Source organism: Euwallacea fornicatus, chromosome 30 (assembly GCF_040115645.1).
Source record: "Euwallacea fornicatus isolate EFF26 chromosome 30, ASM4011564v1, whole genome shotgun sequence".
Lineage (NCBI taxonomy): Eukaryota > Metazoa > Arthropoda > Insecta > Coleoptera > Curculionidae > Euwallacea > Euwallacea fornicatus.
Genome location: NC_089570.1, coordinates 1,955,816 through 1,978,836, shown reverse-complemented (window position 1 = coordinate 1,978,836; position 23,021 = coordinate 1,955,816). Strand labels below are relative to the sequence as shown.

The window sequence follows — 23,021 nt, the reverse complement described above, 5'->3', positions numbered from 1 at the left end:
AAGTTTTATTATAACAACCGTTGCGGCCCACCTGTGCGTAGGAGTCTATACATATAGGTGTCAATAGGAATTAACGTATCGGTTTTTAAGGTGAGTTTTCACTATTTGGAATAAATAACGTTCAAGCCCACCTCTGTGGGTTTTGACCTGGAAGCAGAGACTGTGAAGCTGTGAAAAAAATCCAACGCACCGCCTCTGTTTCCTTCTCCCCTCTTTACCCAAGCTAAATTTAACAAAAAGAAAATAATGCCCCGGCTACGTCGCAGTGACCGTGAAATTGGCGTAGGTGGTGGGCAAACTTGGGATGGCTAAGGGGTCTTAGGAGGGTTCCTCCGCAGAATTCGGCAATGATTTTAGCACAGACGCTGCCTCTATTTTTAGCCGGACGAAATCAATTTCTCAGTTAAAACGGGCCGCCACTGATCGCCGTCCACCCAACCAAACTGTGCTGGTTGTTTCAACGAATACCAAGAAATCGGGAAATTATTTTGGTATGTGGGTTCAAGTATCTGCCCACCAGAATCGCCCGACACCCATTGCAATGGTTTATTTATTTTCTTATAGTCGCGGACAGGAAAAGAATTTTTCTCTGTACCGAAGAGAGTAGGCATATTCCGCCTGGATCGGTAGGCAGCAGTAGGTCTGTGAATACTGATTTTTCAAAATCGATCTATCACTTTTATTAAGCACAGGCAATGCGAAAAAGATTAGAATCAAGACTTGGTGTAGTAGCTTCCGGTGCACGCAACGGAAACGCATGAGTAACCCTTTTTTCATAGTTGCTTATGAATGAACTTTCCATTGAAAGAGCATTGTTTCATTCATTGCTCATAAGCTCATTCATCAAAGAGTTTATAAGACGATTCTATGAATTTTGCTAATTTATGGTTTATTGGTAAATAAGGAATTTAGTATTTAGCAAGCAGTTCCTTTTAGTTACTTGCCACCGCTGCAATTTCTACAGAGTGATGGCAATTTACTACACCCGAGAGGAAATATTGGTGACGCCGTGATTTCTGGATTTGACACACTCACACTAGGTGTGCCATTTCTGAACGCGGCTTACGCGTTTGTTATGCGGTTTTGCTCGCAAATTTCACTCACGGTGTACGTGAGTGGATGATTCTTTCTTAAGATATTTTGTTGACATCGGTAAAGCAATTTGCACACGCTCGCAGTTCAATAATATTTTCGAAATTCAACCAATTTGTCCGCAAATTCTATATTTCCGATTTAAAAAAATCTCACTAATGTGGGCATCTTCAATGAGATACCCTGTATATACTAGCTAATTCTAGATTTCAGGTAGCCACACCTACAAACTCGAAGTTTTTTAACGAAAGATCGATAATACACCTTCATTAGCAGGCCAAGTGTCCGGCACGGTCATCCCCGATGCGAATTCGCGCAATTAATTTTGTCTCCCATTCTTAAATACCATGAATCTATTTTAAGCAATTTGTGAATAAAAATGCTTAGGTAATTTTATTCATGAATTCTCCCATTCAACAACCCAGGCCGTCACACAGTGGAGCGCGACCGTGAATACGACGGTACTAAAGCAGAAATCAGGCCTCGTATGGCTGGAAAGAGCATCTTACGCATTCAAACACTCAAATCTTCGCGAATTAGGCCTTTTTCGCTGGTTATTTTGGGATTAGCAGTAATTTTCATGCGATATTTACGCTTCCGAATCACGCACGAATTCGGGTTTTTTTCCGCTTAACGCGAAATTTACTGAAAATTTTACTAGAATTCAAGCGCGTTAGCGTTGCCAAATCGCAGATTTTCAATTCATTGAGAAACCAATTTCTGGACATTAATGAATGGCATCTCGCGCCATTAAATACGGAAACCGCTTTTGACTGAGAGAAACGATGTTGGGGTCCACCGTGCCTAGCGTATTCACGTGGCAACGCCGACATCCGGCAACGTTGCCCCGTCAAGAGCCAGAAGGCCATCGAAATCGTTGGTAAAAGGCAGCTTGCAAAGGCTAAATTAAATTTTTTAGTGCGCGATATCAAAGTTCGAAGTATTCGCCTAAGCCCCGAAAAGGATTTTTGAGCAGTTTCGTGCGGAAATATCGTTCCTGGAGGATCCGAACAGTGCAGAAACGTCGGGAATCGTGTAGGATGAATTAAACATGGCCGCCGTGTGCGCGTTCGAAGAGAAGCAACAGTTGAACGGTTAATTTCCGCCCACAACGAGCGATTTGGGGCCGATTTTGCCACCCCTTGACTAGTGAACGGTGTGGCCGGTGACCCTATCGGGGATCCAGTGCAGATTGCGGGTGATCCAAACGTGAAAAAGGTAAGTAAACCTCGACGTCGCATCCACAGGAAACGAAAACTTGGCAAGAGATTCGTAAACAAATTAAGTGCGAACGGAGAAGAGACCCTGACGATGTTTGTGTGCATGCTTGCTATTCGGGGATCAAAATTTGGAAATTTTATACACGATCAGACGAAGACCTCGTTTTTTGGGTTTTTATAGAAGTCCCCTTAAAAGACCCTTAAAGAGCACGGCCCGCAAACTCAATGAAATTATTTAATACCTGGTCAAAAAGTCACAAAGACTGGAAAGAAATAATTCGAAAGCGTGGGCGGGATCCCTCAGAAACGCACGTGACTCGCCTTGGTGAGAATTCACATGAAGCATACATGAAAATGCAAAATGTTGCTGGCAGCCTGCTTAAAATTGATTATCAAAATATCAGTCTGGGACTGCATTTAGTGTTGCTTCCTGAGCGCACCATATTTGTCCACTTTTAATTTCAATTTTGAGACCACCCAGCAGACCGGTAGAGCAAAATAGGCAAGTTAACGAGATACGAAAAAAGGTGTAAACCGGTACTCCCTGCATAAGCCCTTGGAGACGATCACCCCAAGTGTGTCACTTGTGAACGTGACCGTCTGGTACACTCATACTAAATCTAATTTCTGTCCTCGACCATATGTTCGCTGGACTTGTTTACTTCTACTCCTACAATTTCGCGTAACTTACTTTACAAGTCAAAAAACAAGCAATTTCGACTTAAAAAAAACTTGTAATAATCATGTGTTTACCCATCAGGGTTCCGCTAATGCTGACGTTGCCTTAACATCCGGCGCCGAATTGCGTCGCTATTTTAGGCGTCGGCGGGCATAGGCGTACAAAATATCCTTCGGTGGTGTCGACCAAAAGGTGTACCGAAGGCGAGCAACTGCATCGGGCTCCGTTTTCTTTGAGTCCATTTTATTTTCTGCCGCTTTAACGCACGCAACCATAGAGCGTCGCTCGGGATCGTCCCGCTTACAGCTGCGGCGACTTTTCAGTCGGAAAAGCTATCGAGAAATCGAAACTTGGGAAACGCATCCTGACCTGGAGGTTTCGCCTCCCAAGGAGACTTCCGCGCGACGATGCTCAACGGCAACATCCTTGAGGAAAGAAAAACATAAAGGACATCCCATGCCTTTTGGAGGAAACCATGGACGTTCACGTAATCATTGAAAGTCAGATGGGATATTGCGTTTCCTTTTTTTTCGCCGGAAGTGCGACTGAACGTGCCGATGTCGGTGGGTCTGGGCCGGAAACCGCCCGAGTACCTCGCCGACTGTTTTTCACATTTCAAAGGATGTCCATAAACGTCAGTGGTGTCGGGATGTGGCCCGATAAGTTGCTGCGGTTTTTTCGGTACACCGCCGACATCCTGGAAAAGGGCCCTTGCCGATTAGATCGATTCGGGCACCGAAATTAGCGATGCGTTTGGTTCTCGCCTCCCGCACCGAAGAACGGAAACAATCCATTTGCCATTGGGTTTTTGCTGCTACTGGTGATGCTGCTATCTCGTCGAAAGTTGAACGAACCCCGGCTTCGATGGCAAAATTAAATACGGAACAGGCCGATATATACTCGAGGTTCCCGCAAATAAACTGGAACATTATTTCGTTTACTCCATGAGACATATGAATGTGTCTATATATAAAAAAATAATAATAATAATAAAAAAATAAAGAAAAAAAATCTTTGCGGATTTATCACGTCGATTTGTATTTAAATTCCACGTTCGGCCTGTTCGTCTCTCGCGCACGTTTGTACATGTCCATCTTTATACACCGATGGTCGTCTCGATGGTCGATCGTCGATCTGAGAATTATCATCTACGGCTATTTCGTTTCAGTAAATTTCCTCGTGATTAAATTCATTTTTACCCGTTTTTGTCGCACCATCGTTTTGCAGAAAGACAATTTCACGATGCAAAAACTACTACGTTGTGAAATGGCTCGGTCAGCAGGACGAATTCCCGGTTTTAAATAAATCGAAAAGAAAAGAGTTTCGACCGGATCGAAAGGCCTGCGACGAGGCGGGCGCGACCGTAAAAATACCGATCAACATCTGGTTTCGCCGGAAACGCGACTTGATTTGTGTTTTTAGACAAGACCCGTAATAACTTTTTCTTTTGATTTCGTTGAGCCGTGTAACTGAGCTCCTCATCTCCTCGACTAATGCTAATGAACTCCACGGTTAATTGCTTCTGCAGCTACCCAACTCCAATAGACCCCACCGGTTACGTCCGACCAGCGTTTGTAACCCCAGGTAGGACGTTTTGACTTTAACTACTCACAAAAGGAACGAGCCTCCCCCCGAAGTGACGGTGGCTCTGTTCAACCCCTAGTTTCGCGCTTTGCATCGCTGCTCTGACGAGGGGTGGCTGCTCCAGCCTTAATGCACCAACTGCCCCGCACAGGGAATCTGGAGGCGGGCTATCGGATACTCTTGGAAGGTGCAGGAATTCTCCTACTGCGACGACCCTACTTTCGAAGTCCTGCGAGATCTCCGCGATTGAGCCGTTCGGCGCAATTGGTCGATTTTCGGTAGTTGAATCGGTCCGGTGTGCATGTGGCTGAAGGGCCAGCCCCACCGTCGCGCCTTTCGTCTGACGTGCAAGTCTGTCACCCCTTAAAAATGTCTTTTGCCTCATTTTGTTCGGCAATGGTCCTTTGTAGCCCACGCTTGTTCCATACGCCGTCTTTTCTTAGTTCAGCCGGCTAGGATGTGGCCCCACGTCGGAATAGATTTTGATTAGTGGCAGAGCCGGAATGTCCAGACGCTCCTGTCGTAAGGCTGCGATTCTTTGCCCGAGGTTGTGCATGAACCATTGTCCGGTTTTAGTGGTCCGGTGGGATGTTACTATATAACAGTAACATAACATCTTAATCGTGAAATATTGGAATTATAAAACTGGCGTGCTAGCCGGAGTTCTTATCTCTCTTTATCAGAGTAACATTTCTGCAGTGATGTTTTCGGCTCATTTGCCTTATTAGCAGATTCACAAGGTTTAGACCATCTTTACCGATTGTTTAACACACAGTACCCGTTTAATTCTCGGGAAACGGTCCATTACGAATAAGCAGGATGTCCGTTGGCGGGGACCGGGGGGGCTCTCAAAACCCAAACTCGATCAGAGGCGTACGATCGATCTCAACGTCGATAATCTTAACATTGGAATGCGTAAAACGCCAATAGAGCGCGATTTTTCAACCGTTTGATACTTATTAATCAACAGTAATTATTGTGTTGTCTTGCTGGCTGGATAACTGGAGTGTAAATATAGATTTTTACATTTACTTTCGAATAATATAATATTGTTCATTTAAGGGTCAACTACATAAATAGATATGCGACGATAACAGCCGGCAGAGCGAACAACATCTGAATTTTATTCCATTTAAATGAGGGGCATAAATTTAAGTTTAAAGGTAAGTAAGTTATTTTGTGCAATTTATCGGTCCGAGAACTATGCCGGTTGACTTGCGTCCGCGCAGCTCGGTTGAATTGTCGCGTTTTGCTAGCGGCGGAGAGGCAGCCGAGGGTGCACGAAGCCCATCGATTTTGACAAATCGGAAGTGAACCTGCAAATCGGCCCGATGTCGGGCGGGTTTTGACGTTCCTGCGTTTAGGGCAGAAGTGTCTTTTGGAAGAGCAGAAAAACGGTCTTCGAGTTCTCGAGCGGGCAATCGCTTCAAAGCCTCAAGGTTCGATCGTATTATGAAACCAGTAGCAGCAGCGAAACGCGTTTAAGTGTAAATCTGATAGAAACACCTTGTAAAAGGTCTTCGTCATATTGCTCCGGATCCCATCACCCAGTGTCGATAATTTATTGTTTGTTTTGAATAAAATCTCCTTTTTATAGCAACATTAACAATCGTTCGTTTTATTGCGTCAATAAATATTTGCTACGAATCTAACGCGATTGATCAATTATGCAAAAACCTGGTAAATTATTACTGTAAATCAAAATAAGTCGTGGGCAGCAGAAATTTGTGTAATAATCGTCGATTTTCTTTAAATTTTCAATTTAAACGAGCCCCTATCTCCTCGTAAACTCTGATAAAAACAGTCGATATCAGCACTTATATAACTCTTAATTTCCAGTTTTAATTGCTATATTTGGCAATAATCTGCAATGTGCTTCTTTTTATCGGTTTTGGTCAGTGGTACCGATAAAATTACTACATGCTGCGAAACGCGGATTGTTACTTTAAGCAATATAAAAATATGTTTATTATTAAAACCTTCCGTGATAACGACGTGTTTGGGTTCGCAAATTGGGAAGATTATTTTATTGGCTGCGCGTTATCCAATCGAGACAACTCTAACGTTGAACTGCATTTTAAAAAAAATGGGAAGAGGTTCTGTTTCTGCAAGGCCTGTTGTGGCGAACATAACATATTATTATGTACATACATTTCCTACAAGGCTCAACCTACGCCACGACACGAGCACAGGTATAAAATCCCTGCATATGAATCTTATATGAATCAAATAAAATATAAAACATCGAGGCCCGAGATACGCCATCCCAGGCCGGAATGTTAACTGCGCTGACGCGGTTAAAGGTAATTCGAAGGCTTCTCGAAAGCCCACCGAAGCGCTCGGGAAAATTCCTTGAAATTCCTCAGTACCACCTCTAACATTTCTGAAACCTTGCCCTAAAGCGGAATGTTCATTTTTTGTTTTTTTTTTTTTTTGTTTAAGAATAAGGTTTCACAAATAAGTAAGGGCGGAATTGCACGGTATCAGTTAAGACTAACCGGGACCCGACCGTTCACTCTTTGCCGAGGGATCGGAGGCGAACCTTCGTCGATGTCTCGGTCGCATGTCTGTCATAATCTTTCGATCTGAGCAAAAACTTGCGCGAAAGACGAAAAATCACAGAACTACAGACTGTACGACGTGACGTATGTGTGACGCAAAACGTTCCTTGCTTCCATCGTTCGGGAGTAGCAATTTTCGGAAGGGGTCAGTTTCACCACTGAGGTACTTAGTGATTTCTAGGCGAACGATGGGGGTTCGATCGTTGCACCCAATTCAATCTGTCTTTCATTCCAAATCGTTTCATCTGTGTCGGCGATTGCTAAAAGCTATTTGCAAGCGGTGCCCGTGACCCGCTAAATGAACGTGCTGCGGTGCAAGCCTCAATTGTGACACCTCAACTATTGATGGTCGCGAAAAAAATGCTTAGGGAATTCCCCAGCTTGGGAGAACATCGAACGGGTGTCGTTCAGCCACACGGCCGTGTTTCCCCCGTCATCCGGGGGCAAGCAATAGTTCAATTTCTCTACGATTAACGCTTTCGTGTAATGACGATCGAAACAAGACCAAGACCGTCCTTTTATATGCAAACGCCTCCATTAAATTGAATGAACCCATTGAACGCCGGATTCCGGTCTATTAAGAAGGATATTAGGTCAGCCGCGGTCGAGGGGTGCAGGAACCGGTACCAAACGAAGACAAACGTAGCGTCCTCCACTATCGGAACAAAGACGACATGAAACTGGTACCGGTCGCACGACTCGCGCCTACCGGTCGTGCTACCGAGCTACGCGCTTAGCCCAGGGCTACAAAGATGGTGCCCGACCCGGGTCCCCCCGCCGACCCACTCCAGGTGGTACCGGTGTTGGGTGAGATGGAGCGTACCTGATTGGGTTATAATCTCTTCTTTTTTTTTTTTTCTTTTCCGTGGACAGAGAGAAATCTCCTCGGAATAACATTCGTATTCGCGTTTCAAACGAAGTGAGGTGGGAATTTGAGGGGGAAACCGTAATAGGTTCGTTGCCTCAATTGGTGGTGCCGGCTAAACCCTTTGTTGGTCGAAACCACGGCGTGTCCGAAGAGAATACAGAGGACGTCCGCAAAATCGTTCGTTCCGATTTGCACGTTTCGGGGGGCCGTAGCAGTCGCCGTTGTTACGCGACAGGCCGCAGGACGAAAAATGATTTTTCCACGATTCGTCGTGCGAGCGAGGCTGAAATTTTTTTTCTAATTGTGACAAAAATCTTGAGGACGCGGAGCTGAATAGAAGGTCAAGCCTTGTAAGTGGGAACCTGGCGTTATTTCACCTTTCGGAGGCCAAGTTTCAGTTTGCATACGCTGTAATGGCGATTCTCGCCATGTTGTCGTCGAATGCCGTCAAAAACGACATAATTCATCCATTTAATTCGAATGACTGACATTTTATTTCGGACCGGAGGAAATCGTTAAGCGTTTCACCTCGCGTTACGCCCACTCTCCTTCGGTCCCGAACAGCTGTCTCGGGAGCCCACGGATTTTCGGAATTTTAAATTTACATAGAAATCTCAACTCGCCAGCAGAGAGAACGGACCAAAACCGAAAACGCCTTTGAATTAAATATTTCTGGCCCACTTTCCGCTATTTTTAGTGCCCCGTTGTATTTACATGACACCAAGTATTAGCTAACTGGAACTAGTTGAAAACGTCGCTTCCCACACGAGTCAATTTTTTTTTAGTAAAAACTAACGAAAAAATTGTCTGTTGTTTCAGGTGTAACGCAACGTGTCCAGAATTATCGTCCTGAAAGCACCGGTCCTTCGATCAGCTTGGGAATGTGAAACTAACAGGTAGGGTTGATTGACTATCGCTGTAAATTTACATATTCGGCAGCGGGCTTACTTCGAAGTGGCCCTCTGCCAACGCCCTTTCAAACGACTCGTGTCAGAATGAGTTGTTCGACTGACAAGAATGACAGGAAAACTCGATGGCCAGTGCAACTGTCACCACCCGTTACGTCAGAGTCGTGCAATACGTTTTCGAAATTGTAACTTCCTGTGCGTGCTCATTTAACCTTAAATTAATAAAGGCAACGTCCTGACACGATCGACACCTAATTGTTTAAAGCTGATATCGTCAATATTGCCCACACTGCTGGCCTAGGCTACTTTCTTCTCGCTTTCCCACTACAAAAAAGCCGTGGAGACGACGTTATGTCAGGAAGTATCGAATTTCCATTACTGCGTAACAATAATAATTGTTTATGCACATTTGTGGTAATAAAAACCGTGTTGGTTTCTAACAACCAAGTGCATATGTTTAATGTGTGTGTGTTGGCAAACCGTATCGATTTCCATGTGATGGGCACGCTACTGAGGACGACCTCCAGAAGGCCTTCTTCAGGTCGGCGGAGTGGCCGAGTCACTGACCATGCAACCATAAGGTTCTTTTTCCCGTCCGCCCGCGTTTGTTTGACAACATTTCTTCGCCTCTTTATCAACCACCACGTTTCCGCAATAAACGTATTACTTGTCTCGAGTGCATAGATACCATCGATATTGATTTAAAGCCCTCATTATCGGAGAAAAAAGATAATTATTTCCGGCCCGATATCTGCATGAAATGTCTGTATTTATAGGGATTAGACACTGATCAATTAATGGAAGAGTAAATAGGAGATTAGATAAGCCCGTATTGTTTTTCGTTCACTATTTCGGTCACAAATTATGAATGAAACTCAATATCCGTCCTTATCTGTAGCGTAGATAAGTTGGCTTTTTTGGGTACTTTAATTAAAAACATTGACGTACCCTGCGGCTGGAAGCTCGAGGTGAGAGCGCACGCCACTGCTTTAGGCTTGTGATAGATGGCGGATGCAATATTGGTTCTTAATGATTTGAATGGCTTTTAAGTACCTATGCATACTTGAGTTTTCTGTGGTTAATGTGCGTATCACGCGGCGGACATCACAAACTATTGACCAATTATAAAATCGCATAGCAACATGCTGCGCAAACTACGGAGTTGTAGAAAGTGTTAAAATTACGATATTTTGGCCAACATTTTGTGTTTATTGCGCCATTATCTCAGAAACTATCATAGACATACGCTAGCCTCGTATAGGAAATATTTATAATTGCCCACAGGATGCAATAATTTATAATCATTTCGGTAAAACCAAACTTGGCAACAGCGTTTGTGCTTGTGGGGACGTGGAAGGAAAGCCGAATTAAAACAAAAATTTTTGAAGGTTTGAGCCATGTAGCCATATAAAAGTGAATCATGACCTTATGAGACTATCTACGCTCGCGAGCAGTAAATCGTCCATTTAAAAATCGGGAATCCCAGGTGTAATTCCAGGTTTTCACCTTCACTAATTAATACGTTTTATTAAATTAACGCGAATGTAAATAACAACACGATAACTACTTTATTGTTGAAAGCCATCTTATTTAAAGGTAATAAGTTGAAAGTAAACCGCCTCGATGTTGAATGAGAAACCACTATGAATGCAATTATGTAAGAGGCGTCCATCCTGGAGGCGCGCCACTGGCTTCCTTGAATGCACGTCGCCCCCCGCTCCGGCCCCCCGCGCTCCCTATTCATTCATGATGGCGGCCCCATTCATAAAAACCGCCTCGGCTAGTCGGTCGAGTGCGGCGTTGCCGGATTTCCACTTCCGTTCGTCAGGGAGCAAATCGATTTTTGCCGCCTCAAAGCCATCCGTTCTGGTCGGCGAATGAAACATGGCCGATTTATTTGGTTTAATTGGGCGAATGAGTTCGAAATTCTGATAAGAATACATGGAGTTATTGATACTCTATCGGTAGGTATTTTAGTCATTAGACATCCAAATTTTTCACAATTACAATTTTCCATTTGAATAATGGTTTCTGTGGGCAATGTCATCAGCAGTTAAATAAACGAACGAAAGATATTGACAGATTACCCTGATGCGGCGTTGTAATATGAAGGATTTTTACCACGATTCTGGCCAATTTTGTTCCCATATAAGCAACTCCTTTCTGTTCTTGTTGGTTCTATTATGTCGTGTCGATAGGGAAACATCCACGGGAGAATCTATCATACATTGTCCCCATCAAATCCAGATTTTCGCCTGACACAGGCTCAATTTTTCCACATGATAAACAATCAAGCCGGTATATATCACCTTATTGACGTCACCTCGCCCAAAACAATGATGATTTTAATCGTTTTAACCAAGTACAATTTACGTCATTTCCTGGACCGTTTCGATGCTCACGTACATCCTAAATCTTACTTTCTGCCGTGATCGTGTCAAACTGACAACGCTGCGCGGCACGTTGCCCTCGCCAATGAACCGATCGTGCCCGAACGATCTTCAGTCGGTTCCGGAACGTCGTGAGAGTAGTACCGTCCATTAATTCGTTTTTTCAACGAGATATCGGAACATACCCCCTAGGCACGATTCAATAGGAAGCGTTTACGCGAGTGCGTTCGATATTGTGGTGCCAAACTGGATTACACCCTGGATGCAGTGTATCGAGTGCAAAGTTTCTTTTTTCAAGCAGTGTGGTGCCCAAAGAGGATTAGCTGGATTAATCTCGGTTAGGAAGTCAAGAAGAGCACTCGCGCCCTCGTACAGAGTGAGCGAAAAACGGCATCGCATGAATGTGGGAACAGCAGGGAGTCAACAGATTGCGAATGACATTGAGGTGCGTGTGGGTGTGTTTTCCCATTCACATTTATTTTCAGATGACGTATTATAGTAGTCGACCAGAGACGCGTACAGTGGCGCGCTCTGCGCCATCCATTCAAAAACGTTATTTTTATTTGTGGTTATAAAGTTTGGTAAATACCGAGTAATAGTAATAATACAAATAAGTAAATAAACACCAAAGCCAGAAGTTCGTTGAACCGGAGATCCGTCAAGATCAAATCGAAAAGAAGGTTGTTGAGGATCGTTTTTATTAACTATTCATTCATTCGCTCTATGTGGGTACCGGATACAGCATCCTGTTTGCCAACACTAATATTTAAAACGGTTCTGATGCGGCCTTCGATACTGCCGCGGAGGACGACCTAGAATTCGTCCGTGCAGTATCTGCGAATTTTTTACTCAAATCCAGAAAATGATTAAAAATTACAAAAGAGATTTGTGAACGGTGTTCGGTAGGTCCCAGAAAAAAAGAAAGAGCAAAAGTTCACGCTAAGAGAAATAAACATACAACAGAGATAAGATCGGAACTTTGGAAGAAAGAAGTTGGATCGATTCTTAAAAGTACGAAAACGAAGGAACTCAAAGCGATGAGGATGAAATAATTGATACATGAAGGCGCGGATAATTCAGTAGTTTGTACAAATCTGTCAACTTATCCTTCGGGGCGCTCACTGCGCAAACTTCTATTAAATCGTGAATAGCGCATTTCATAATCATCTTTAGCCAATAATTCCTGCCCTGAATGCGCTTTAACTAAAGAAAATTTCTCGAAAGTGTAAAAGTCCCTTACTTAGATCTTCGAAATCTAGTGCTGGATCTTCCGTAATTAAATCCAAGATATCGTAAAGTTGACATACTGATTCCGGTAACCCTGCATTCTTACACATTTTTTAACCATTTTTTTCTTGCTTGAACGGAGCTCAAAGCAAAACTACTGGAGACTTACTTGAGGGCTTGAGATGTCCCATTTGGAAGCAGTTCTCCTACGTTCGTTTTGTACACTTTTTGAATTTTTACCGATGTAACTCTATTTTATCTCATGCCTAAACTAGCGTTTTTCCTACTAGGTCACTTTTGTGCCCAGGTATTTCGCAGGTGCACTGGCGGCTGTTCCTCAGTCTTTTTTCGCATAGCAGTTCTTTTTCAATGGTTATCAAGTCCAGCAGCACGGCAGACACGGACATAAATTCTTGCACATGTAAAATTTATTGTCGTTTCTACCTAATTAATTGTCCCCCTTCCTGGGCAGAGCAAGAAATCATCGTGAGAAGCTCTATTCTTATGGTGCCTACTACGGTCTGCCATGGCTACGTCAGCCCGTCATTTATGTTCGCCAAAACGGGTTTGCTCTGACTCCCTGGTTGATAAATATACCGCAGGGCTTTTTTCCTGTTTGCCGGTCACTTTGCTAGGCGAGCGTTGGGCCTGGTGCTAACTGTGAGAAATCGAGGACTAAACATGTGTAAATGATCAAAAAGTAGCAATAAAATAAACTTCGGTTGTTATTTTTTTTTAAGTTTTTTAAATTCTATTTCGTATTTTCTCCTATCTCCGCCGTTCACAAAGCGTTTCCATGACAAACTCTGCGGCCTTCTCGCCCATGTGTTTCCGTTATTCGAGGAAGATTGAAAATGACCGTAACAAAGTACCGCGTGTCTCTCTGTCCCTCTTATCGCACAATAACTTTATTAGTATGTAATAGCGTTTCCTGTATGAAAATATTAATTGCCGTTATGGCTGTAACATTACAATAAATGGTTTCAGCCGATCCGTAGCATGAGCCTTGTTCATTCATTCACGTTTCGATGTCGGTTAATAATGCAATGGAACGGGCAGATGCTGAAAGTTGTTTGTTTTCTTATCAAGCCGGGAAAACTGCGAACGAAAATGAAACAAATTTTTAGTTATTTTTTGCGGTTCGAGGAAGGCATCAGAACGAGTATGGTGAGAGATATTCGGCCTTGGGATCGTGTTCGAAACGCAATGTTTACTTATATAACGGGTTTTTTCGTTGATCCCGATCTCCGCATTTGTCAACATTATCGCATTCCGAGCCAGATCCAGTGCAATAATAGATCATTCTCTTACCCTTCGAAGAAAGCGTAGTTTCACTCTGCCGTTGCAGGCTTAACGAGCGGCCACACGCCTGTTAATAATGATAATAATTATCAAATTAGTAACGATTTTTCGTGTTTGTGTCACACACTTAACGGTCAGACAAAACGGTTCCTGCTCTACGGGCTTCTAACGCGAGCTGTATGATTGGTCACGTGGAACAGCGTCACTTCTTCTCTTTGTGCTCGCGTGAGACCATGTTAGTCCCGACGCTTTTTTGGGGGATAGCTGACGTGTCCCGAGATGGAGGAGTTTCCTTTTGCGGATATCGCGTGAAGAACTCGCTAGTGTTTCCCCGGAACCTTCCAGTCCCTCGGGAAATCGTTCATAACCTCCACACGCTGGATCACGGAAGGGATTCGAAGGAAATTTTCCTACTCATAAAATTGACGAAAGCCAATCAGATACACGAAAAAAATTAACCTTTAAATGGTTTTCAAGGTAACCGGGGAATAATCGAATTCTAGCGATTCACGTTGTGTGACGGCACTTCCGGAATGTTGTTGTGTAATGGTTCCGCATTACCTCAATGCGTGATTTTGCCGGTTTTTAAACCTGAAATTCGCGAAAGAAACCCACATTGGCGTTCGTCGGCGAAGATCTCATTAGGAATGATAAATATGCATGGATGTATTTAGTCGGATGTGCATCGCCAAATAAGTAGAAAGGAAACGGACCATTAACAATGCCGTATTTAACTCGACTTTAATAAACAACAGGATGTGCGTGTGTAGAAAGATAAAATTGCCGTTTCCATAAAAATAAACATACATCCTCGTAAATCTAGAGTAAACAGCTAGGTGTAAATCGAGGTGTAAACACTATCTTACGCAGATAACCGAACGGCAGTGAGATCCACTGATACTCAACGCTTACGTGTGCGCGTAGACTTTTCGGCACTAGAGAACACAACGAACGGTAGACGGGTTTGGTGAATCAGTCGAAGGAAATCCGGGGAGGAATCCGACGCCAAGCGAAAAAAGCCAATAATTCTGAGACTTTATCATTTGCGGTTGCGATTTAATTGATGTTTTTGTTTACGATCCCCGATACTCTTTGAGCCGAAATTTCACTTTGCACATCTCGCATCAAGTACACGTAATCCCGATTAGACAATTTGTTTTCTGCCGCGCCAGAAATAATCACACGAATCCGAAATAGCGCTTTTCGTTTATTTCTGGAACTTCGTTCCTGTAAAAATAGGTTTAACCTCCTTATAAAACTGATCGCCATTGTTTCAAGCAAAACGATTCGTTCATTCAGCTGTCCGCAAGCAAATTGCTGAAGTCGAGGTTAAATCTATTAAAACCCTGATTAAAACATCTACTACATACTTACAACGGACGTATAACGTGATATGGTAAGCACTGTCTTGCGCCACTCGTACGAAACGAATTGGACTGGCTCACACAATTGCGTTTGATTATGACAAATGACATCGTAAAAATAACCTCGTTTTCGAACATCTTTAATGAACGGTGGACCCGCGCTCCCTCTCCCATACCTTAGGGCACATCCTCGCCTCAGACACGAAGAGAAGGTCCCCTCCTAATCACTTTCAATTACCGAAGATTATTATAGGTATTACGGACGTGGGCTAAAAACATTAAAAGCCGTAGTAAAATGGGGTACACAGGCGTGTCTTTTACAAAGGCCTTGTCGCACCCACGCAAAGTTCGCGTGGGTCGCGTTTCGACCTAGTCCGCCTCGTGTTCGGAACGTCGATCCGACGTGTATTTACAGTTACTGAGGGCAGTGAATTACATTAACATTAACGAAATTCTTACTTTGCTCGTAGAAGATCTGGCAGCAAAGGCTCCAGATGGGCAGTAAAGTGGGCCTGTTCGCCGTCAAGGTGTCATGTTTTAATCATAAATCGCTTCTGTCATGATACGTATCGCCTCGAATTTACTATAGCACACATAATTTTTGAGTGCGTGCTGGTTCCCTTCGAATAGCCTATCTGACTCGGGTAATAGAGTGGCTGTATCGACTGTGATACACTTACACCACTGCGTGAACCAGGTATGTCGCACTCACCTCGCGTCAATTTATTCCTACTACGAATATTGTCCCTCCCATTTTCCCGATTTGGTCTGCCTTAATTCATTGACAATGCAGGCGCTGTTGCCTAGCTTACACTTCGGCTCCCTTGAGAGCTGCCACAATTTCCGAGTTCAATTGTTTGACGTTAATATGTCAAAACTGTCACTTTTGAAAGGTACGTTGTTTTTGATACAATAACTGAAGACACAGTCAATATCCCCGGCATTTGAGTTTTGAAGCCATATTTGCCGACCTGTCAAAGTCTTACAACAGCGAAGGAATGTAGATTTTGCCAACGCCCTCGGTTAACGTTAATCGGATCAAACGTTCTTTACCTAGGCTGCAAATTTAAGAATGAGGGATAGACTAAGAGAGACTAAAATGGACGTGTATCAGAAAATAATTATATTATTTATATTAAACTGCAGACGTGCGATATTCCATTGTTTTAATATGTTTGTTAAATGTTAATTAATGATGATATCAAAAATTTGGCGTTCGAGAATGAAAATAATGAGACGAAAATGGAATGAGGTTAATGAGATCGTAAACAAAACAAATTTATTTTCAGTGTTGCCACCCCGGGATTCGAAAATTTGGCAACAGCGTGGCTCAGTTGGTGACATAACATATGATTTTCTTTTTAGCACACTGACGTTTATGGAAGGCACGTTTGGTGTCAAGCTCCAAGTGCTCTGAGCTAACTTTTGTTTCCCCATTTGCCGTTATTTTCCCGATAAAGTCATGCGCGAAGGTCAAAATTTGTTTGGCAGATTTTTTAAGGTTGATTAATTGAGTAATGGTGAATTTTCTTGGTTTCAGAATTGAAGAGGAGCGATGACGGCCACGCACGGCATCGGCCGGACAGCCATAACGAGCCGCTGAGAGCCCCTGGGCCGGGGATGGATGGGAATGGCTTCCCGTCAGCCCCTTTGCGAGGCCCCGGCGGGCCTGTGCCCCTCATAAGCATTCCGCTGACTGCATTGCGTACCTCGGCAGTGTCCTTGACGTCACCGAGGCCCGAGGCCGAACGTCGCGACAATGAGTACGTGGATACACCCCTCAGGGGGACCCTCAGGCCACCTTCGTCGCCGGCACCCCTGCACCGACCGCCTGCCCCGGTGCCCCCCTCGCAACCACCCATCAACAAGCAACCGGTGTCGTTCAACAAGACGACACCGACACCCCCCTGCGACACCTCCCGACCCAACATCATTTGCACCATCTGCGGACGGTGTAAGTGTGCGACATGTCGAACCCCGAAGCCGTTACCGGAGTACTGGTGTTGTAACGGGAGCTGTCTGCTATCCGCGGACAGCATTGTGGATTACACTTCGTGTCTGTGCTGCGTTAAAGGACTGTTTTACCACTGTTCGGAGGCGGACGACGTGGACAGCAGCTGTGCGGACGATCCATGCGGCTGCGGACCAGATCGCCGGGCTGGCCGCTGGGGCTGTTTGGCAGCTCTGGTCTGCGCCCTGCCCTGTCTGGTGTTGTATTGGCCGCTACGCGGCGCTAAGCGGGCGGTCGAACTCTGCTACGAGCGACACTCACGAACGGGCTGTCGATGTCGGCTGCCCAAACAGCCGCCCAGACCGCCCGCTAAACGACTGCTGGCCAACGATTCGTTGCAAGACTTTTAATTTATTAATACGTATATTAGTGTATATAGAACTGCCGCCGCATCTGTTGCGGTCTCCAGTATTATCTAGTCCAGCGCCGAGCAGTGGCGCAGAGCGAGTGTGCCTGAATAACTCTTGTGTACATCTTTTCCATTAAATTTTACATTTTTTTCATTTTTATTTATTTATTATTAATTTAAATTATTTATGGCTCGGACGTTATTGCTTTACCAAGGCGCTCATTCCGAATTAAGCAGTTCCTTATTCGTCAGCCCTAATCTAGTCTGAAATAGTATCTCACAATTATCTCTGAAAATGAAGGAGAGGCGTTCTAAGAATGTCGAGGTTCCCAGTAGATACACAGGGTGGGTAACTCGTAATGGCCCAAACATCGATCACGATATATTCATTCTGCAGTGTAACAATTTGTTTAAATTTGTCTTTTTGTAAAATACCGCTTTCTCGAAGGTCCTAGGCCATTATTTACTTTTATAACCTGGCGACACTGGTCGCGATCCTCACCTCTTAGGATGGTATGTACACGGTGCACCTAAAAACTACGGTTTTCTCTACTTTTGTTTACATTTGGGACTCGCGTCAAAAAAAGAAAAATTGGTGTAAAATATTTTTCAACTTGCTATTGACTGGAGTAATAAAAAAAGCTCGCGGAAGATCCCATTTAGATAGTGACCAATATGTACATACATATATTTAAATCATAAAAAATTCCCCACGCTCCAATATTCAACCGGTAAGCGAGCACCGATGGTACCCGGCAGCTACCGCTCTTAACTCACTAATCTCCAATAGGACTAGTCGCCTAGAACAAGAAATGTGATGAATTTTGGAATTTGCGGATTTTAGACCCCAGTAGCCTCCTTCCCATTTCCAGCACTCTTTTTATTCCCCCAAATGCTCCCTCTTTTATTTTCCCCAGCCTTTTCTTATACTCGTCTCCACGCTTACACTCGAGGCTTGCACACTGAATTTTTTGAGCAATTTGCCCCCAGGAAAATTCATTTTTCTGTGCCGACACTATGACTCACTTAGGGCGACTTTTATAAGATCCCGCTTATACTGTGCTCTGAGAATTAAACTTTAAATTTTAAAAAAAATGAGTTTTACGACCTCCTAACGACTCTAAATTGAGCTTCACCCCATTCCTAAACTTCGGGTATAGTTTAATCTTTAATCTGGAGTCAATGCGAAAAACCACTAAATTTACCTTCTCCTCGACTCGGCTGTAAGTGCCCCTGCGGTATATAGCTCCGTTTTCCTTGTGATTAGCACAATAAGAAATTGACTAAAAAAGTGACAGTGATACTTTACTTCTTGTTTCATATTACCAAAAGGTCACTTTCAATTGACAATTGTTAAATTAAATACCAGAGCTGACTAAACAATGTAAAAGCATTGCTTTTCTAAAAATCTTCAGTGTAAACTTAACATTCCATGTTAAATTTAAACTGAAGATTTACTGGTGATTGTAAAACTCGTCCTTAAGGTGCCTTCACCCGGCTGTTGAAAACTGTCGGGTAACCTAAATCCGCACGTTCTCTCCTTGTTGCATTCAATTGGACTGTGTACAGATAAAACGCACTAATTTGAGGTACCAAAGGCGTACCGGTAGCTTGCCGAAATCGCCTCGGAACGTACGATGTCTGGTATCGCTCTTAAGGGGGTATTTTCCGGCATACGACTACAGATCCTTCTGGATCAATCTATGGCCAAAATATGTTTTTAATGCGCTAAGAAGTTTTACACGAAGCTGGTTTTAACTGACGCTAGTAACTCGAGGGTGAAAGTTAACGGCACCTTAACAGTTTGGCCCTTAAACCCAACAGAGCAGACCCACTTTGATCATTTACGCACACTTGGTTTTGCAATAATTTCTGACATATTTTTGTTATTGTATTGATACGGTGTGAACCGTCACCAGGGTTCAGCAGATAAGCCAACTTTTTAAGGTTCAAAAAGATAATAAGAGGTGTATTACTTTCTTTTGAATTTTAAGAGGTAACTTAATTTTTCTAGTATCTAGTATCTGGCTCTGCGCAAGCCTAAATGAGAAAAAATATATTCAAGAGATTGGTTACGTAATAGAATTATTATTGTGAGTATAGGCTACATTCCTTTTAAACCAAAGAGATTCATTACTCTTTTAAATAATCATTAAAATTGTACTTAGCCAATTAAGACAGTCCAGTTCCAATTTGTTTGTTATTTACCTCCACGCAACTCGAATAATACAGTTACATTTCCATACACATTGTAACCCTTCATAAAAATCGTTTTTACTTGATACATAATATAGTATTTCAAGCTTTGGATTTGTGACTTACTCGTGTTTTATACGTGTTTTGACTGAATGTTTAAAGAGCCAAATGAATGTTTAACATTGTTAATAAGCCGAAAACAATTTAAACCAAGACTGATCAATTTCTCATATTAGCAGTCTGCGTCTCTATTGTTTTCAGTCCACGTATTAGCTTCGAGAACATTAATAATAATAATTGTTATATGTAGCAAACTTGTATTAAATAGTACACCTCTTTTTCTAACCCATAAATTGTATATTTGTTTAAAAAAAGTGTTAAACTTACCGTCACCATAGAGAGAATCTCTGGGAAGATGGAAAGCAATACTTTCAGATTTTTGTTGATTCGCCTCGATCGAATCGAGAAAAATCGGTTTATGGAATAGGTACACAAAGGTCATGAAATGATGGATGGGTCCTGTTATGGCCGGCCGGTTTAAGGATTTCACGTGTTTGCATCAAATGCCGAATGAAAGAATATAAAGAAGAAACCTCCGTATCTCGAAGGGCAATGCGAAAACAACCGTACTCTATTAACGCCCCTTATTAGCGCAAAATCGGCCTGCCATTAACACAACCTTGCTAACGTAAAAAATGGAGGGTATCTCACCATTAAGTGCCAAATATTGGCAGTAACTGTGCATAGTAATTGTATATTGTACATATTAAAATTGTAATTTTATTCTATGTTAAATAATAACGATGATCAACAATTTACTTCACGTGGTTTCATTTCACGTATAGACCCAACAATTCTCAGAATCCGATGGCGGAGGAGTTGCTCTACCCCCTTGGGGGGAACGAAGCCGGTCTAATTTCCACAGGTATCCGCGTTGAAGTGCTGCATGTCGAGGAGTAAAAACATGGGAGAAGTAAAAAAGCGGATTAAAGGAACAAATTGTGAAAGCAGACGCATTTCGCCCACATTACAGTAGTTTTTTTTAGCCCGAAATCAACGAAAAACGTTTAAAATCAAAAACGCGACGTTAACTTGTTTTTAACGTAATATCGGTTGACATTAGTGACATTGAAGCGACAGCCACACTCGAAACGCAAGGCCACAGCTTGATGCGTCATCAAACGTAGGCACGGAGCAATTTTTGCTCTCGATCATTGCTTGTTATTCGGTAATTCAAAGGGATTTGCGTCACGACGCTCTGCTGTCATTTATTCTATGTCATACTCAGCAACGAAATATTTATGCTTATTCTAAATACTGAAATGTATATGTTCTTCAGCCCACATGAGGCTGGCATCTGAAAACGTAGAGCTAAAAAACGAGAAATGTGACTGAGACCTAAACCGTGGAGGACAGAGACGGAGAACGGAAATGGCCGTAAGCCCACGATAGTTTTTGTAGGAATAAATGCCTCTGTTGAAAGAGGTTTGTACAACATACGTGGACCACATTGGCGTAGCGGTTGCTGTTTCACTGTTTTTGTTTGTTTCTCTTTGCCAGTGCGGCGTGCCCGAAGCCTGAATAATTCGACTCTACACGCGGTCTATCTAATAAAATAATTTAACGATAAGTTTAATTTGTCTAGATGTAAAAATTTCGAGCAAAAGGTTATCGGGACCCCTATTAATCAATTTTGTTATGTGTACACAATATCTCGAGAGAATTGCTCGGAATGTCAACAATATAATGTACGAGCTCATCTTTTCAATGGGACCCTTTCAAGCTGTTTACGACTGCTTTGCTTTACGTAAAGCCAACAATGATCCATGGTACTCAATATGAGAATACGATAATACTAAAAGCTTTCACACATATTTTATTCGATTAAAGAAAAGGAAAAAAAATCGAACTCCAGGCGGACGGGAAACACGACAACGAAGTTGAAAATGAGCGAGTGGCTCATTTTCACCCATTTTTCCTTCGGATGTAGGCCCGAAACCTGCGAAGAGTTGCTTTCTGGCAGGCACTTCTTCCCTCCTCTGGGAGAGAGCGTCTTCAGTTCTGCCTACATGCCTCGTGGGTTTATTCAAATTACGAAGGCAAGGCGGTTAAAAGCGAATATCAAATATTGACTCAGACGCCCGTAACGATAAGAACACTTTTGCGTTTTTGCATCTTATCCTGCCAACAGACAACAACACGGCCGATTGTTAAGGTGGGAACCCTGTTTTGCCAAGACTCATCTCGCTGATAGCGATTAAATACCCTGGGAAGGTCAGCGGGGAAACTGTTTGATTTGCGGTCTGCAAACTCTCTCAAAATTTCTTCAATTGTCGTTGGGTATTAGTGAATAAAACCCTCGTCCATTCATGAGCCGGCCGCCTTCAGGAGTCACCTTGTTTGGCCATATGCTGCCGCTGGGCCATTATACCTGTCCGAGTTACCTGTTGTGGACCGGATGCTGCCCATAAAGACGCCCGGGCTTCTCGAAGGGCCCAACCGGCTGGCCACATTTCGATTTTTTCCGATAATTTTGTTGAGCTCTTTCTTTACTAACCAGTGACGTAGGCATCAAAAATTTACTGATCACTCGCACACGTCCGAGCATCACCACAACTTTCTATGCAGCGGTGTATTTTTCATATGGGACTGTGGTGGTTACCACGTGGTTGTAGATAAACGATATGCAAATACCGCTTCGTCGGCGTTAAAATTGAATAACGCATCAACGTCGGCGTTCTTCCTACTCAAAACTTCAAATTCGACTGGCTCCTGCGGATGCCGAATGGACTCGTTGGAAGGTTGGAAAAGGTGCTTGCAAACTTGGAGAATGTACGACGGAAAGGTGGAAGATGATAACCAAGCTCACCACGGATCTGGGAGAAATATAGAAGAAGATATTAAGCGAGATAAAAAAAAACGGTTAGAGTCGTACGTAGTTGGAGATCGCAAAATTTCAAATTCACCGCTATTTCTCCCGGGAAGAAATTGCTGCAAATAAGTATAAACTGAGCAGATTGTCTTCGAAAGTATCAACATTAGATCGGGTTAGTTCAGGTTAAATGTCGCCTCTGGTTCGAGAATTCCGAGCGTTTATGTCCGGAAATAACGGAGCTGACTGCGGTTAGTTTGAGTTAGAGAAGTTATACGTGGTTAAAGGCACCAAAATTTCGATTTTACCATCGGTTTTCTCAGGGAAAAATTGATGAAGATGAGTAAAAATTAGGTTGAAAACAGTGACGATTGCTATTGCAAGCAAAGTTACATATA

General features: G+C 43.1%; 1 protein-coding gene across 4 annotated transcripts; it reads left to right on the top strand.

Moving 5' to 3' along the window:
- The first annotated feature begins 1,922 nt into the window (after positions 1-1,922).
- Positions 1,923-20,569, top strand: sty (sprouty). Of its 4 annotated transcripts, none has more exons than XM_066298258.1 (4): positions 1,923-2,310; positions 5,638-5,738; positions 8,824-8,900; positions 16,736-20,569. In XM_066298258.1, exon 4 carries the CDS (start codon positions 16,816-16,818, stop codon positions 17,554-17,556), a length of 741 nt encoding a protein of 246 aa, XP_066154355.1. In that variant the 5' UTR covers positions 1,923-2,310; positions 5,638-5,738; positions 8,824-8,900; positions 16,736-16,815; the 3' UTR covers positions 17,557-20,569. The 4 variants fall into 4 exon arrangements, with proteins under 4 accessions (XP_066154355.1, XP_066154353.1, XP_066154356.1 ...); XM_066298259.1 differs by lacking the exon at positions 1,923-2,310 and adding an exon at positions 5,490-5,583; XM_066298256.1 differs by lacking the exon at positions 5,638-5,738.
- Positions 20,570-23,021: the final 2,452 nt, after the last annotated feature.